Source organism: Rhea pennata, chromosome 9 (genome assembly GCF_028389875.1).
Source record: "Rhea pennata isolate bPtePen1 chromosome 9, bPtePen1.pri, whole genome shotgun sequence".
Classification (NCBI taxonomy): domain Eukaryota; kingdom Metazoa; phylum Chordata; class Aves; order Rheiformes; family Rheidae; genus Rhea; species Rhea pennata.
In genome coordinates, this window is record NC_084671.1 from 8,154,485 (window position 1) to 8,170,702 (window position 16,218).

The window sequence follows — 16,218 nt, forward strand, 5'->3', positions numbered from 1 at the left end:
GGACCAAAATTTTTACAAAAATCTTATGTTCCTTTATTTAAGTTCCAATTTATTAAGTATTATAAACAGAAAGAATTTTAAAAATGTGAGAAACTTTCCTTCTAAATCTTTGCATCCAAATAGACTTCTGAACTTTCAAAATTGAGACCAAAACTTCATTTTTGCCATGTTAAAAAATATACAGGGACTTTAAAAGCACTCCCAATTTGTCAGACATTATACTGTATAATATGCTCTTTGTCTATCTTTATCTTTAAAAATACATTAGTGACATATTAATTTTCAAAACCTATCTTTTTAGCGATAACAATCAAACACGTATTAAATCTACATGTCAGACACTTCATTTACCAAAATAGTTTTAATTAACATAACAACATTTGGTGGTATGGTAAACTGGTAACAGAGCTTTTTTAACTGTATTGGCAATTACAGTGAAGTTGTGGAAACAGAGAGCTTTTTGTGTGGAAGTACTGTTGAACCCATATTGTTTTGTAAAATACACTGGGGTAATTCATCTGATAGAACAGTTTTCCTGCCAGCTACCATCAATCATTTTTGTACTATTAAAAACAAATTTACACAAAAAATAAACACAGAAGAATATTAACAGTTCACCTGCTCCCTATTTATTCATTAAAAAAAATCACACCTATTGCTTAATTTAAAATTAAGAGTTTCTGTCACTGTTTGTGTATGTGAAAAAAACAGCAAAGGTTATTAGAACATGCCTATTTTTAAGATAGCGTACCACATAAAACACTGTCTCACTTAGAATCAAAGCCAGTATAATTTGGTGTACCAGCCAGCAGGGGTTGCTGGTATATCACGTTTAACAGTAACTGAGATCTGAAGCTTTAGGTTACTCCACTCAGCTCACAGTTAACAAGGAAATACTCATTTGAGATTTTTAAATGTAAGCATCGAAGTATAGAGCTTCTTTGTTTATACCAAAGATTATATTTCCAATGTTATTTATTATAAATAATAAAAAACAGTAAAATCCACCTGCAAAATGTAAAACTTGCATACTGCTTGATATAAATATTCTCTCAGAAATCCCTTTACTCCAGATATATTTGTTCTCTTCTGTAATTCTCAATCTAGAATAGGTCACTCAGCTTCCAGAATATTCGCAAAATCTAATTTTAATGTCTTACACGAACCTTTCTTCCTATTACAAGCCTGATTTTAAGTTATGTTCATTTGATCAGTGATGACAAATAAAACTCCTTTGTTTGACACAACTAAATGGTACAGTTCAATAAACCAATGAATAAACAAAATCTACAAGCAGTTGCATCAAGTAAATTAGAGTAACAAATGATGAAAACTGATATCAATACAGGAAATGAATGACACAGGATTTGTCTTGGCATCCAGGACCTTCCTAGCACGAAAAGAAAAACTATACACCCAAGAACTGGTACAGACCAGAGAACTGGTCACAAGATTTGCTGGCCTGGCTGAACCTGTGTCAAAAGTTGCATTAGCTGCAGCACCATAAGCAATACTCAGTTTTAAGCAGAATTAGCAGACTCCTCTCAGGGTTTTATAAAAACCTTCGTATGACAGGAAAAGAGCAGAACTGGGAGCAAGACTCTGGTGAATGGTATATTGTGAATTACTGAATTCAGGAGTTCACCTCTACCTGTCCTACAATTCCAAATATCAAACCAGAAACCAGGGACACTGAACGTGAAACACTATCTGCAAGAGCATCATTTAGAAAGCTGGTACTCCCGCCAAGCCGAAGGGTTGCAAATACCTATGTATATTTATCTCATTGTCCGTGAGCTATTATTAAGGCCTATTAACAGCCTCCACAACAAACAACAAGGGAGTGACAACACCTAGGTAAAGTTTATTTCTGTCTCAACTTACTTGCTATAGTATGTGCTCCATTCTCTTCTCCATTTGCAGTATTTTCTCCATTTTTTGCTGATCCCTGTTGGTTAGTTGCAGCTGCAGCTGCAGCAGCTGCTGCCTGCTGTTGTGCAAGTTTATCTCTGTAGGCTTGTTGTCTTGTCTGTACCACATCAGGCATTACTGCATCTATCAGTGAGAGAGACTCTATCGGCCTACCATCAAACAAGGTACCATCCTAATTTACAGTGGAGGGAAAAAACAGAAAAGACAACACCAAATATGAGTTAACATTATAGGCAAAAATTTAAAGAAAAACTAAAGCTTTTATTTAACACAGTAAAAAGGCAACAGTTTACAAATGGTGCTGGAAGTAATACCCTGAACATCTCATCATTTTTGTGGTTAGGACTGGAATTTTAGTCTAAAGTTAAGTGGCCATCATAAATATGTTAAAAAGCCATCGCAGACCTCTGGCAGAGGTTCTGGGATCAAAAGTTATATGCTTTGCATTTGCAAAATTGTTTGCTAAAGCAAAAAATTCTGTAAGCTATCTATGAATATGATTTCAAACATGAGTGGCTGCAACAAAATCTAATGGTTTGTTTGAAGAGCTGCAAACATTGCAAGTCGGGTCACTGGCTTGTGAAGTTATTCTATCTTATTAAACTAATACTTTCCATAAACACATTATCTGGAAAGTTGACTAGTTTTCTTTCTTTTTTTAAACAGTGCTGGCATGCTTTCAAATAACAAAGAATTTTATCCTGAAATGGACAAGACCCAGTTAAAAATACCCTTATACATATGCTAGGGCTTTGTAAGGATCTATTTTGGGGATCTAGAAGGATTCCTTGTGATAAATATAGGGTCTCCTTCTTCTACTCCAGTAAATTGCTTTATTTTTCTGAGGCTTCCTAAGGGAAAGGATTTGCTTCACCAGGACTGAGAAAACTACATATCATCAGAAGACACAAAGGAGACTGGAAAGACAGTAGAATTAGTGAAAAATCTGTTTTCTCTCGTAACATTACTGACATATACAAAGGGTGCTAACCTTCCGGACATAAATGTGAATGAAAATCGAGGGTATCTGCAGTATCAGCCAGTAAGACGCCTAACTTTCTGTACTGATGAAAAAATGATTTAAAAATCAAGTTTAACAGATCCTGCTCAAGATGAATTAGCCAGTAAAGCCAAAAGGCAAACTAGTATATATCTTCATCCTTCCTGCCTCAAACTGAGCCCCCTCCTCTACTGGGGATTCCTTGCCTTCTTTGGGTTCTCATTATTTCATTACAAAGACACGTCACCTAAAGTAGAGCAGCACAGCTCGCTCCCCACCTCACTAGTGTAACTCTACAGAAACAGAAATTAAGAGGTTGTTTGTCTCAACTGTTATTTTATTGCACTTTTCTGGATTTACTACAACATTATAGTAGGGTAAAAACTCTACAGACAACGGACCTTTAAGCAATGAGCCAGAACACCATGCCTGGTGTTGTGTGGCTGCACTGGGCAGAACCCCTACCCAGTTATGTCACTCCATTCTGGTTCCACCACTGGAGTCATGGTGAACACCAGCAGTAAGGAATCTGAAGTAAAAGTAAATAAATAGGATACAAGAAAGTTAAGAAAAAGCACTAACATTCAAACTTACTGCAAGCAAGGACGTAATGCTCCTACAGGCAAAACCTCCTTACCTCATTAATACTGACTTCTGCCTCTACATACTGCAGACCTTTCTGGATGATGGAAATCAAAGCAGCTGGTGGCACCAGAGCACCGTTTATATTAGACTGGCTGATATGGCTCTCTATACCAAAGGTAAATGCTGAATGGGAAAACCCTAAAGACAAGGCAAAAACATCAGAATTGATGGATAGTAAACAATGCTGTTTGTCACGCTATTGTAAAATATTCTGTTTACAAATTTAACTTAATATAACATTATAGCAAGCTTATGAACTAGGAAAAAACTCATCCAAATGCTTCTGAGCAGTCAATCAGATTTATTTCCTCTTACGGTGTTTCTAATTTAAATGGAAAAAAAAGAAAAAAACTAAACTTTACATGTAAACACAGCAATTATTAATTATAGTGTTACTACCAACAAAACACTTGTGTGAATACATATAAAACATACAATATGCAATAATACATATTAAATATGCAGTAATACATATTATTTTATATATATTTAGATTTTTAAAATATATTTATCTATCTTCAAGATTCACATGCTATTTTCCTGTTCTCACTCATTTATTACTCATGAAAACGAAATGAATTAACTTCATGGTACATTGCTGTCATAGCTGTGTATGCTTTGGCAATTAGAAGTAGATCAGTATTATTTACTCCATACAAAGTGGAAAGCATGTAATAGTGCAACACTGGCAGTTGCTTGCTATGTATTTGACTGCCCTAAAAAGGCAAATTTTACCTAGAGAAAAATAATTGTTTTAGCAAAATAAGATTACTCTCATAGAAACATCATTGGTTACTGACAACTGAGTTGAAATATAAACATGAAAATCACTTCTTCTAACCCTAGGAATTGTCAACAATATTATTCTCTAAAACTAGAAGTCTGTTCTGCGCCAATATAATAAATAAATACATCTGAAGTTGATCCTTTTTCATTATCAAAATGGTGGAACCTGTTCTCAGGTCATTGATACTGGCAATACTCTATGATAAAATTTGAAGAGCAGATGGAATCTGAGAAAACCTGTTAAACTAGTTGCCTGGATCACAGAATTGCCCTGAGCCTCTAAAATGTTTGTTTCTTTTACCCCCAATCCTAAAATTCTCAGATTATTTTCTTCAAATAAACCTAGTAGTTTGAATGGCTACTGAGCAAGAGCCAATTTAACTAACTTGGGTAAAAGATTCTTATTCCACTGAATTTTTTCAAAAGTGTGCTTAACCTGAGATATTGCAGTCAAACACATTTTCAAGAAGTCTGAAGCTACTCATCAGCAACCACTAAACAAAACTAAAAATCAGTAGATGTTGAAAGAGCAAGGTAACATATATACATTTTAAAGCCAATCCTATACACTGTTACCTGAAGACCTGTTTAGTTTTTCTTTAATATGCAGACTACTTTAAGGTATTGCTAAGATGGCATTCCCCCTTGCGAGTTGACAATCATTTGTACATACACTGGGATACGCCCTGATTTTCAGCCATACTGGCTTCTGGAAGTTTTTAAAATAGGCTGTCTAAAGGAGTATTAAAATATTCCTGTATTCTACATGACAGGAAAATAGCTGCTTTTTCTGACATTATTCAGCTGTCTTTTGTTCTTCCTACTAAGTAGCAGGAGACTTCTCCTAGCTTTAAACTGAAGAACTAAAACCTCCAAGAAAGCATTCTGCAAAGAGATTTTTAAGAACCCAAGAGTCATTCCTGAAAAAAAAAAAAAAAAAAAATCTGTTTATCTGTATTTAGACTCAAATGATATGAGTCATATGGTCTCAGCTGCCATTTCTTCCTCTGAAAAACAGCAAAAGCTGCAGTTCTACAGTCAGATTCAGCCAAGGAATTTTATCATGCAAGAGCAGCTCACAGGGCCATCATCCTCAGTATTTCAAGAACGAGGAGGAAATAATGGTGTTTCTGGCAGTCATCAGTTTTCTTCCCACTAGCCCCAAAAGGACAGAGTACAAAGTGTCATTGCCATCCAGCAGATAAAAACATTCTCCAAACAAAAGCTTTTCTACCAATTGAGTAAGTCCTTATTTGGTTGACTGCCATCTAAAAATTCCACATGACTAAAACTGATTGATTTTCAGAAGGTAACTTGGTAGGAATTCACTCCTCGTTGAGAAGAAACAGCAAGAAATAGTTCAGACAGAAGCACACACCTACTGGCAAAATAATAAAATGAGTTTTCATTTGGTAAAGCCAGCCAGTTGCAGATGATTATCAAATAAATTATGCATTAATAACCTGAACGGAAAAACTCACCTGACTCTTGTAAGTATCTATATACCAAGAAGTTAACCTCATCACTGCTTATACTCATCTTTATTCCCAGTTAAACCATGAGGTCACAACAAAGGACACAACCCTGCAAATGAAAAAGTCGGTCGATTAAACATTTTCAGCAACTAATATATGTTTCTCAACAAATGCTGTATTTATAAAGTAAGTGACTTCTCAGTAGCATTGACAATCATTTTATTTTATAATGCAAATAAGTCTACCATAACCTTTAAAGTGTGTCACTTGCCTCACAACACCCACAAAGGTGAGTAACTTAAATATCAAAGGGCCTCATTTCCCATATAAGTAAATAAATAAATAAAATCAAAGGAGTTTCACTTCACCTACATTATTACTATGTAATATATACTTCAAAATTTGGATTTCTCTGTTTGGATAACAAAGAGCACTTGTCTTCACTTTTGTATCCGGGCAATTTCTTACTCTCTCTTTTTAATAAACTTCAAATTTTCAGGCACTCATGATCTAGTAAAAAGGTGCAAGATGGGCCGAAACACTATCTGTTCAAGGAAATCCCAACTATTTCCCCTAAAAATTATAGGGTATCTTGGTCATATGCTTTCCAAAAGAATTCATAAAATTAGTGACAGTATTTAATGAGAGTATTTTTATTAATATTTCTCTATGTTTTTAATCAATGTTTTTAAAATATAAATGGGTATTTAATTTCCCTTTTATTTTATTAGCGATAAATATTTAGCAAGACAAATAATACATCTCTTTCTATATATATATATTTAATGATAATGTTTAAAATGTGAAGCAATAAGAGGATTTAAACCCCAAAGATGAATGGAAAGAACAAAGTATTCTATTTTTATCTGATTTTAAGCCTTATTTGTGTGAACTTTCTCTGAATATTTGAAAACTAAATTCCTGGCCTTTTTTGTAACATCAAGTAAACCAGTAAAAGCAACAACTTCCAGAACACAAATACAATCCATTTCCTATCTGCAGTATGGCCTGGCCCTGTTCATCAGTAGATCTTCAAGCTTTTTATCCAGTTGCCACCATCATTATCTTCTACAAAAATGAAATCAAAGCAGCTAAATCATTTTCCTAAGATTATCAGGAAAAGTTTGACCTGGATACTGTGTTAAAACGGGATTGGGGAACGGATTCCCTTGTATTGTTCAAAACGGAAAGTCAGTGCTGCGACTCCTCCGCTAACGGGCTGTACGGTCGGGACATTTGCTACCTGCGCCGCAAGGGGGAAAAGCGACGACTGCAGCAGTAAGCAACAAAAGCCCCGAAGGGCATTAGAAGCCTGCCAAATAGTGGCGTATATATTTTATACGTTCTTTCCAGGCATTTTTACCTAGCAAGACTTCGTAAGGAAACAGGACGAAGCCACGTCGGGGTTAGGAAACGCACGCGGGAACGGGCGATGGACAGAGTCCGAGAGCGGCTCAGGGTGGAAACGCCTACGCGCTGCTTGGACGCGGGATGGCGAGAGCCGGGCTCGTCCTGCGCGGGAAGCGGGATAACCCGCTCATTCGTAGCCCCAGTAGTGCTTGATGCACAAGGTGTACCTCTCAGGTTACAATGTAATTTTAGAGATTATTTATTGAGTGGTGTGGAATGAATGCCATTTCCGACTGTTTCATGCATTAGCAACAAAACCGAATACTACTCATCGGTCCCGACACTGATTTTATTCAGGTACGTTTTGTTGCCAAGCCTGGTGCAAATCGTATCTACATTTAAAATTGATAGTTGCAGAGAAGCTCCACCGGAACTATATTCTCCTTAAGAAAAGGGTAACTAAATTCAAAAAGGCCGACACAGAAGGTTTTTTACATTACACACATGCAGAAATTGTAACACTTGTTTCATCGATTTATTACGGATTTTAAAATCTCCCTGCGCTATCGAAAAAGAGAAGGTAGAAACCAGACACGAGTGCTATTTGCTGCAGAAAAGATCTGTATTACTCATACAGAGAGGACTCCCCACTCAAAGCGCATTTTACGGTGTTTCAACAAGTTTACCTGCCACGTGTTACTGAGCCGGATAACTAACGACGAAAACTAATATTTTACTTGTCTGTCAAAAGTGCTATTCACCCTGCCCAAGTCAAATGAGCAAAATGTTTCAAGGCTGGTTCAAAGTGTTTTCAGCAAAATGCAGGTTAAGGCAAAGACAAGTATTGCCATTTAGCTCATGAAAAAAAAAAAAGCTTTCCTTCCTAGCTGTCAAAAGGTGGCAGTCTAACACTGACTTTGAACAGCAACAACTTGAAAAATGCAAAAAAAATGTTAAATAAACACACAACTTGCCTGACGAAGACATGCAAAAGTTTCTAGTTTCTTACCAAGATACTACTTTATCCTTTTTTTTTTTTTTTTTTTAAGTGTATATTAAATCTTCTGCAAGCTCCTTTCTGTAGTAACCCTTCATCACAAGACCTCGGCACAGTCACGCCACCAGCGCGCAAGGAAACAACCGTCCTGTAAGCTACGGCACAGAGGAGGGAAATGAGGAACTCTAAAGAGACCAAGTCAACCCCGACAACGCTCCGTCCCTTCCTGAAACCACACGCTCAAACTAGACAGAAAACGCACAGGCAGGGTACCCAGGAGGGGATACAATAATTATTTTCCCTTTGGCAAATTCCTAATCAAGACAGGGCCGGGTTCTGGCTGCCAGGCTCGCGCTGCCCACCGTCGCAAGGCAGCTAGCTGCAAGGCTGGCGCAGGGAGGCAGCCCAGGAGAGGGGTCTGCAGCGCGTCCACCTCCAGGCACGGGGGCAGATTTTGGCCCAAGTGGTCCCCAAAACAGCACTAACAGAGGCAATTTCTAAGAGCCCCAAGGCAGGCCTTAGGCGGCACAGGGGAGCGCAGGGCTCCTCGGGCCCCCGAGGCGTGGGGCCACACGGCAAAAACAGAGGTGCGGAGGGCGCGGGGGACGGCGAGGCAAGAGGAGCAGGGCCAACCACCGCCTCGAAAGCAGCCCGCCACGTTGTTCCAAGCACCGGACACGCACAGCCGCCCCCTTGCTTTACGCTGAACTTTCTAAGGAGGTCTGCCAAAGAAAAACAGTAAACCAGCTAACCTACCAACAGCGCGAACTCCATCCGCCCCAGTGCCACGGCAAGGCCCCAGGGTTGGTTTGCAAGGTGACAGGGAAGAAGCTTGGAAGGTGCCGTCAGCTTAAATGGAAACAGAAATACGGACAGAGGAGGAAAGACCAAACCGAACAAGAAGAAAATTACCGGTGCAAAAATAAGTCGGTCCTCTGCACGTGTGCGCGCCCAGGGATGTACACACACTCCACATATTCACAACTCTGCTTTATTAACGTTGCTTTATTTCATTTCCCCAAGATCCTCTATTCCCATCTGCAACTGACTGCTTAGTTTGGGCACTTAACAGGACAATAATATTGTGCTTTATTTTAGATACAGCAATTAAATAGCGGAAAAAAATAAAAATCCAAGACTAATTGGAATTGACACAAAGTTCCCAGCAGTCTTACATTTCTAGTCTAATTTGCAAAGTGCCTACCAAAAATACTTTAAAATGTTTACAATTGTGTATTACAAATACAGGCTGATAATGTAACCAGATACTTAAGAATACATAAATATACAGTCTATATATCAAAAAAATATTTATAAAACTAGATATATATGTATTTTATGGCCCTCCTCCAAAATTCCAAGTTTTGTCCTGAAAGCTTTATGTAGATTTACAGGAAACGCAGAAAAGCAGGGAGCATCCACACTACTGTTTCTGCTCAAAGGGCATTTCTGAAGGCTATCAGCTTGCCCCTGCTCTTGGCATGAGTCTCAGAGCGCTACCAGCATGCAAGAATTAGAGTCCTCATAGGCAAGACTAAACCAGGAACTGCTCATAGACATTCACTCCATGAGATCAGACTAGAAATAACCCGAAGTGAACTCCCTGAAAACATGCACCAGCATGCACAGAGCATCCTGAGCACAGGCTGCTTTACTCTGCGGGTCTGTTCCTAGTGCATCTCAGTAATGCAAACAGAGGCACAGCCAAAAGCTCAAACATTATCCCCAAAGCCCCATTTAAAAAGGCAACAAAAGACAAAATTTTCCAGAATGACTCTAATATTTCTAAATTCTAGCCCAGAGCAAATCATTTTTTTTTTTCCTATAACAATTCCACATTCTTCCTCGAATTTACTCCAACTTTATGAGAGGTAGGATTGTAGCTGTCTCACCTCTGGCTAGTATTTTTTTTTAAACTGGAGTGATAAAATCTGTGCTAGTCATTTGGTACAACAAGATAAAGTCAAGATAGCAGAAGTGTCACAGGATCAGTATCTACTACTTAAAACTAAATCCACTTCAGAATACCTGTTCTTAGGCTCCTACTCCACGCGCTTCCCTGCCATGTCTGGAAATGCCAGTGTGCCAACAAAACTGAATTACAGCGTGGGTGACCCATTACATAAAGAGGAAACAGCCTTGCGTGAAAAAAAAATGAATACAGGTAGCAAACCTTGCTCTCCTTTCATAATCCCAAACCACTGGGCTGCAAACACTGGTAATCTGTCAGATCCCCTTCTTGGGGGATGAGTCTAAGGTTTACGATAGCTCTACTGACTTAGAGTCAGTATGGCATCAAGATATCCCAGGAGTACCTGATACAAGAAATGTTACTCTTTTCATAACTTAATACCTTTTATACAACAAAGTATACCACAGCTCAATCATTTTTAATGTCCCCATAGAAAGTCCCTAAACTCCTCAAATTTACCAGTCGTAAAACATATCAGCCATAAAAGTCACAGTCTGATACACATGTTGAGCTCAAGATCTTGTCAAAAAACGTATCGGTAACAGACCAAAGCACTCCTGCGCTTTTAACAAATTGACCCACTCATTCAAATTCTGAACTAATGTCTGAGAAGAAACAAAAAAACCATTAAACTATTTATTCAAAGGATATTAGGTTTCTTACCCCAGGGTCAGCACATCAATTTTGGCTTAGCCTCCATTTAGCAAACATAGCATTCTACTTTTCCATCATGAGAGTACTTAGAGTAACTTAGAAACACCAGTATGCATCATCTTAGTTTTCCTCCAGAAGTCAAGTTTTCCAAACGATTCCCTGTCCTTCCTCTGGAGGACTATTCACATTCTTTCATATTTTGGGTAAAATTAGAAGTAACATTGGATGTTACTTATTACGGTGCTGTCAAGTTCTGCTATCATTAACGCTGGACTTGTAGACTGATGGGTACCCAACACTGCAAATCTGACTGCATTTCTAACAAATCATCATTCCACTATGCATGTTTACGCTAACTTTGTATTTCTACTCCAGGTTCATGCCAAATGCCAGATGCTGCCTGATATAGTTCATGGCCTTTTTTGAACAAACTTGAATAGGCAGAGAAAATTTATACTCCAGATTAGCACTTCACATCTCTTAATCACAGTTTTAGAACATGCAGTAGATTTAGTATAGTTATATTTACCATATCATCAAACCACAGCCTAAGCAATCGACGGTTCTGCAGTTTTAGGTGGGCTCTAGCACATCATAATTAGGTAGGACAACAAAAGCTTGGCAGGCTGTTGTGAACAGCAGTTCTCCAAAATATACCGATCAGTTTAGTTTGATACCAGATAGGATACACTAAAGAGAATACTCAATGCTGTGGGTAGCTCTGAAAAAAGTTTAATGTTCAGCTGTAAACAGACAGCTGCATTTATCCATGGAAAACAGAAGCCTGGCTACAAAAATAATAAATCTTGTACAACAAAAATACTGTCACAAGTCCATTTATTTTTTCCTTCTTTGCAAGAAACTGTGGGCACGCAGAGCGACATCACTTTTTATTGCTGTTTACAAATCTTACAGTTTCCATGATCATGAGAGTTATTAAAAAAAACCAAAAAATGCCCCAAGCCTCAACCAACCTAGAAACTTCTAGTCTTTCAGTTAAACAAAAAAACCTGAAGGTATGTACATGTCCTTTGGAGGGTCTTGTAGGACTTCACTCAGATACCAAACTCACCTGGAGAGTGGCCTGTGGAACTGAAGCTTTAATCTGGGATTCCAAAAGATACCGTCTCTTCAGAGGTATTTTGGCTGCTATTCTACTAAACAAGAGTCTTCCAAGGAACCTTCCCCAAGTTATGGTGGGTCCACACCAAACATTTCCTACACTCAATAAGACTAATTCAAAGAAGTGTTAGGTACACCCCCCTACAAAGTATTTATAAAAGAAAACTTGTAAAAAAAATTGATGATTCTTATATTTTAAAGCATGCAGTATATGACCAATGTCATTTGTTCTTCTGCATATGAATTTATTGAAGACCAATTTCTATCAGAATGAAAATTAGTATCAAGGAGCCCTTATTAAGATTCTCCAACTATCTGACAAATCTGCAATATGGAATTGTTTCTTACCTTTTGAATTCTAAAGGAAAACATTTTAAAATTAAGTGCAAAAGCTTTGTTGCAATATATTTCAAAATGAAAATTATCTCATTTTGTGAACTCTTTTGTTTCTAAATTCCTGTTATTGCAATGTCCTTTTTCGGTTTTAAAAACTCAGTAAGCTATGTCAAAAGTGAACTTGCATAAAAAATTATCTGTAATTTTACCTAATGAACCTTCTTACTGATTTCCCATATGATCAAGCTTTCCTACTTTTCCTTTCACAATTAAAAAAAAAAAAAAGAGAGAGAGAGAGATGCTTCTCACATTTTCATCTTTTAACTCTATTGCTTTGCTTTTACTTTTAATCTGTGGAATATACCTTCATTTCCAAATACAAAAGAGATTTTTTTTTCCTGATCTGAATTGTTTTCCTTAGCTCAGTCAGCAAGTATTTGTATTACGTACTTCAGTTTAGTGACCTAATTTATGGGAACAGTCTCCATCTCTTTGTGCCAATCTGAGTGTACACAGCATATAAGATGACAAAGCCAGTTTGAAATATTCTGAAGAAAAAGAATTACAACCCTGGAAGAAAAAAGCCCCACCCAAACCTTAGCTAAAAATAAGTTACTCTCATCTGAGCAGTCAGTCCCTAAAAACACCAAAAAAAGCCTGAACAGTATTACAAAATAAGCTGCAGATGAAGCCTATTTGTTGGTTTTGCCTAGAGCAAAGTAGTATTTAATTACTGAACTACAAATCTCCTCCCCAAAGTCATATGCTGTGTGACCCAGGAGACTGGGATTCAGGATGCTATAGCAGAGACACAAGTGCCAGTGCATTCAGAATTACATTTCCAATACTATGGCAACAAAACTAGCAGTTCTCCTTTTTATAAAGGAAGAAAATAGAGTTTCCTGAAATTAGGATAGCTATAGGGTATCCTACAGTGATTCAACAACAACCAAAAAAAGATTGATCTCACTGTACAGCTTCTAATAAAGTAACTCATTTTAAACCATGTAAAATGTATATACTTCTATGAGTTGATTTCCATATTTAGCTAAAGTCCTTCTAAACAAAAGCAGCACACAGCAAGTCTATGTATCAGTCAGCCAGTCCTAAGTGCAGATGTAGAAAATGCCTGTAGCATACGAAAAATTATACATTGCTTTTATTTCCAGAGCTCTTTTTTCTTCTTGAATATACATCTCTTTGGTTATGTAAGACCGAATATATACTGAAATTGGGCAGTATGATATATTCGCACAAATAATCATTAGTGACGTCTTTTGAAATAATTGTTCTGTATAATACAGAACAAATTACTCTGTTTGAAGCTAATTTAATGACAAAAATTTGCCTGTTAATTGGCTTGTTAAAAGTGAATCCAAAAAATAGTACATGGGTTTTCTTCAAAATTTCTGTAAGGCTTTCCTATCATTAAATTAAAAATGCTTTAATGACTTTGGATATGGATTGAAATAATTTATTCTGCGATAGGGGAATGACACTATAGACAATGTTCTCTGCAAAGACCGAGCAAAGTTCTGAAGCCTTTGTAGCTACCGTAAACATTATGAAAATGTTTCACATGTTACCATTTTATTGAACATCGGTATAATATTACATTTCATGATACTATTTAATTACATTATTTATTTATTGGATTTTTCATATTTTAAAAATATTTTCTTGGCAGTCGTACATTGTAAATCTGTAGATTGCCGACTGAAATAGGTATGTATCTGGTACTGACACTGTAGGCAGCATTCTTTAGGTTCTCAAACTCTTTTCATTGTCACAATGCACCACAAAAAGAAATGGTGTGAGGGGGGATCTCTCCTTAGACTCATGTCAATATTTTAAAGAATTTTCAACTCTTTAGGTGAAAAGGAAAATAGGAATTTTTCTAAGCATAACTTTTGTGCATGATAACTGCAATCCTTTTAAAACGGAGGTAGTTGTGAAATACCTTTCTTAAGGAACAAGTATGTTATTCCTTTAGAATTTAAAAGCCAAATCTGACTCCTCAAAACATGCATCCATATGCTAGTACAATCACAGGAAGAAAGCACTGTCTCTGTTTTGACTTTCTAATCCAAGCAACTTCCCCTCACTCTCTCCAAAAATCCCAAACCCAAACACCGTCACACTCTTGCAGAGGCAGCCAGAGAAGGGCTTTTGCACGTGCAACTGCACGACTCAAGTCAACCAAGGCAGTCCAACGAGCACCAAATCAAAATTATCTAGAAGTAGTATTTCAAAAGTTCATCATAACCCTCTTTCAATACTTAAATCACTTTCATAGTACACCTGGAAATACAACCAAACACTAAGAAATTCTCCTTGATCAAACAGCTAGTTCTGGCCAGACAGCAAAGGAATTTTTCAGAAAGGAGTAGCACAGTTTGATGGGATGACCTTCAGGGTCAGACTGTGTTACCTACCTACAGACAAGCTGAGCAGCTGTCCATGAAAGCAGAACTGGAAACGTGGCATTTCTAAAAACGATGAGCTAGCTTCTGATTGATCTGCAGAATTAGCCATTTCATAGCCGACCACCTGGGGACGTGGTATCAGTTTGGCCGGCACGGACTTCAAGAGATGACCTGCAAAACCCACCTTCTGGGCTCTATAATAAGCTATATCTACACTGTAACGGAGAGGAAAGCATCAGAAAAATGTCTGGCATTATTCCAGGGAAGTGAAAATTTTTCTGATGGAGGAGTCATCATGGGAACAGTGGTAACATCAAACAAGCTGCAGATCTTCCATTGTTAAGCTATTAGAAGCTTGTCCCCTTAGACATAGTTTCAATCCTTTAGGAATACCCAATTTAAATGAATTAAGACTTTGGCAATCAAATGTAAAGACCTTGTCTCAAGAAGAGTTTTAAAAACTGCTAAATTACTTACCTGAATAAGGGCTGAGATAAAGACACACTAATATTCTCTGGATCTAGACACTGAATAGCAAGAGATTTCTAGCATCAAGTGTAAGTAAGATGAAAATTGAAAGCAGCATTGTCTGCTATGTTGATTAAGATCCAATGCAACGTAGTTATTAAGCATGCACCAGTTTCAAGCATGCAAATATGTGACTGCTAATGACCTGCGCTGTATTAAAGCCTTAGTGAAAAATTAATTATGGATGAATGTGGGAGCACACCCATTAATCCTCACTTGGATCAAATTGTGTAAAGAGTGTTAGAGAAAATAACTCTATGAGACTAGCTCTCAGACTGGTCAAAATGAGCACCACCAAGAGCTTGTGCTGAGACTAAGGGAAGCAAAATCCAAAAACGTCTTGTACTTGTGACAATGCATCAATGAAAATGAGCCCAAGTGCGACAGTTCAAACTTTTTGGTCAATAACATGTAGAAACTACACAGCTGAAGCTAAGAAACAAAATTAAAAATCCCCATACTGTGCTAAGTTTGTGCTCTGAGCTGATTTATTCTCATTTTCACTGCTGGAAAACCCACTGAATAATATAGCCTGCAAGTCCGATCAGGAACATTCCATTTTTTCCAATATGTTGTTCCTGATGTTCCCACAATAGATCATTCAGAGCTCTACGGGCCTCTGTCAATTGATTTGAATGATATGGTCTCCTGCTGGTACATAAATGCAAAGGCAAAGCTGAGGGGGTTTATTTTCAAAACAGGAGACATTGATCCTGTGACAATGTTCCATTACTCTGACTTTATTTCTATTAGGGACAGTGATTACATCTACATCAATCGTTTGAGCTGATGGATATTAGCGCACTAACAGCGACACAGTTTTTCACTATGCTGCTGTTGCTGACCTGCATACTGATCGGTTAACAGAAAAGGCTCATCCTGAGCTTGAACTAATGTGACTTATTTTGTCGATGAAAAATCACTTGAATTTTAGCAGACTATTGTAATTAGCCAGTTTTCAACTGTTGATGGTTTTGGTTTGTTTGTTCTGGAAA

General features: G+C 37.5%; 1 protein-coding gene across 2 annotated transcripts in view; it reads right to left on the reverse strand.

Annotated features, from left to right (window-relative positions):
* The window catches only part of TBL1XR1 (TBL1X/Y related 1), a 120,953-nt gene that overhangs the window by 15,779 nt on the left and 88,956 nt on the right, over positions 1–16,218 (reverse strand). For both annotated transcript variants that reach the window (XM_062582533.1, XM_062582532.1), the window contains 3 exons: positions 5,845–5,947; positions 3,570–3,715; positions 1,885–2,104 (listed from right to left, as the gene is read on the reverse strand). In XM_062582533.1, coding sequence (XP_062438517.1) covers positions 1,885–2,104; positions 3,570–3,715; positions 5,845–5,902 — 424 coding nt within the window. In that variant the 5' untranslated portion in view covers positions 5,903–5,947. The remainder of the gene's footprint in view (positions 1–1,884; positions 2,105–3,569; positions 3,716–5,844; positions 5,948–16,218) is intronic.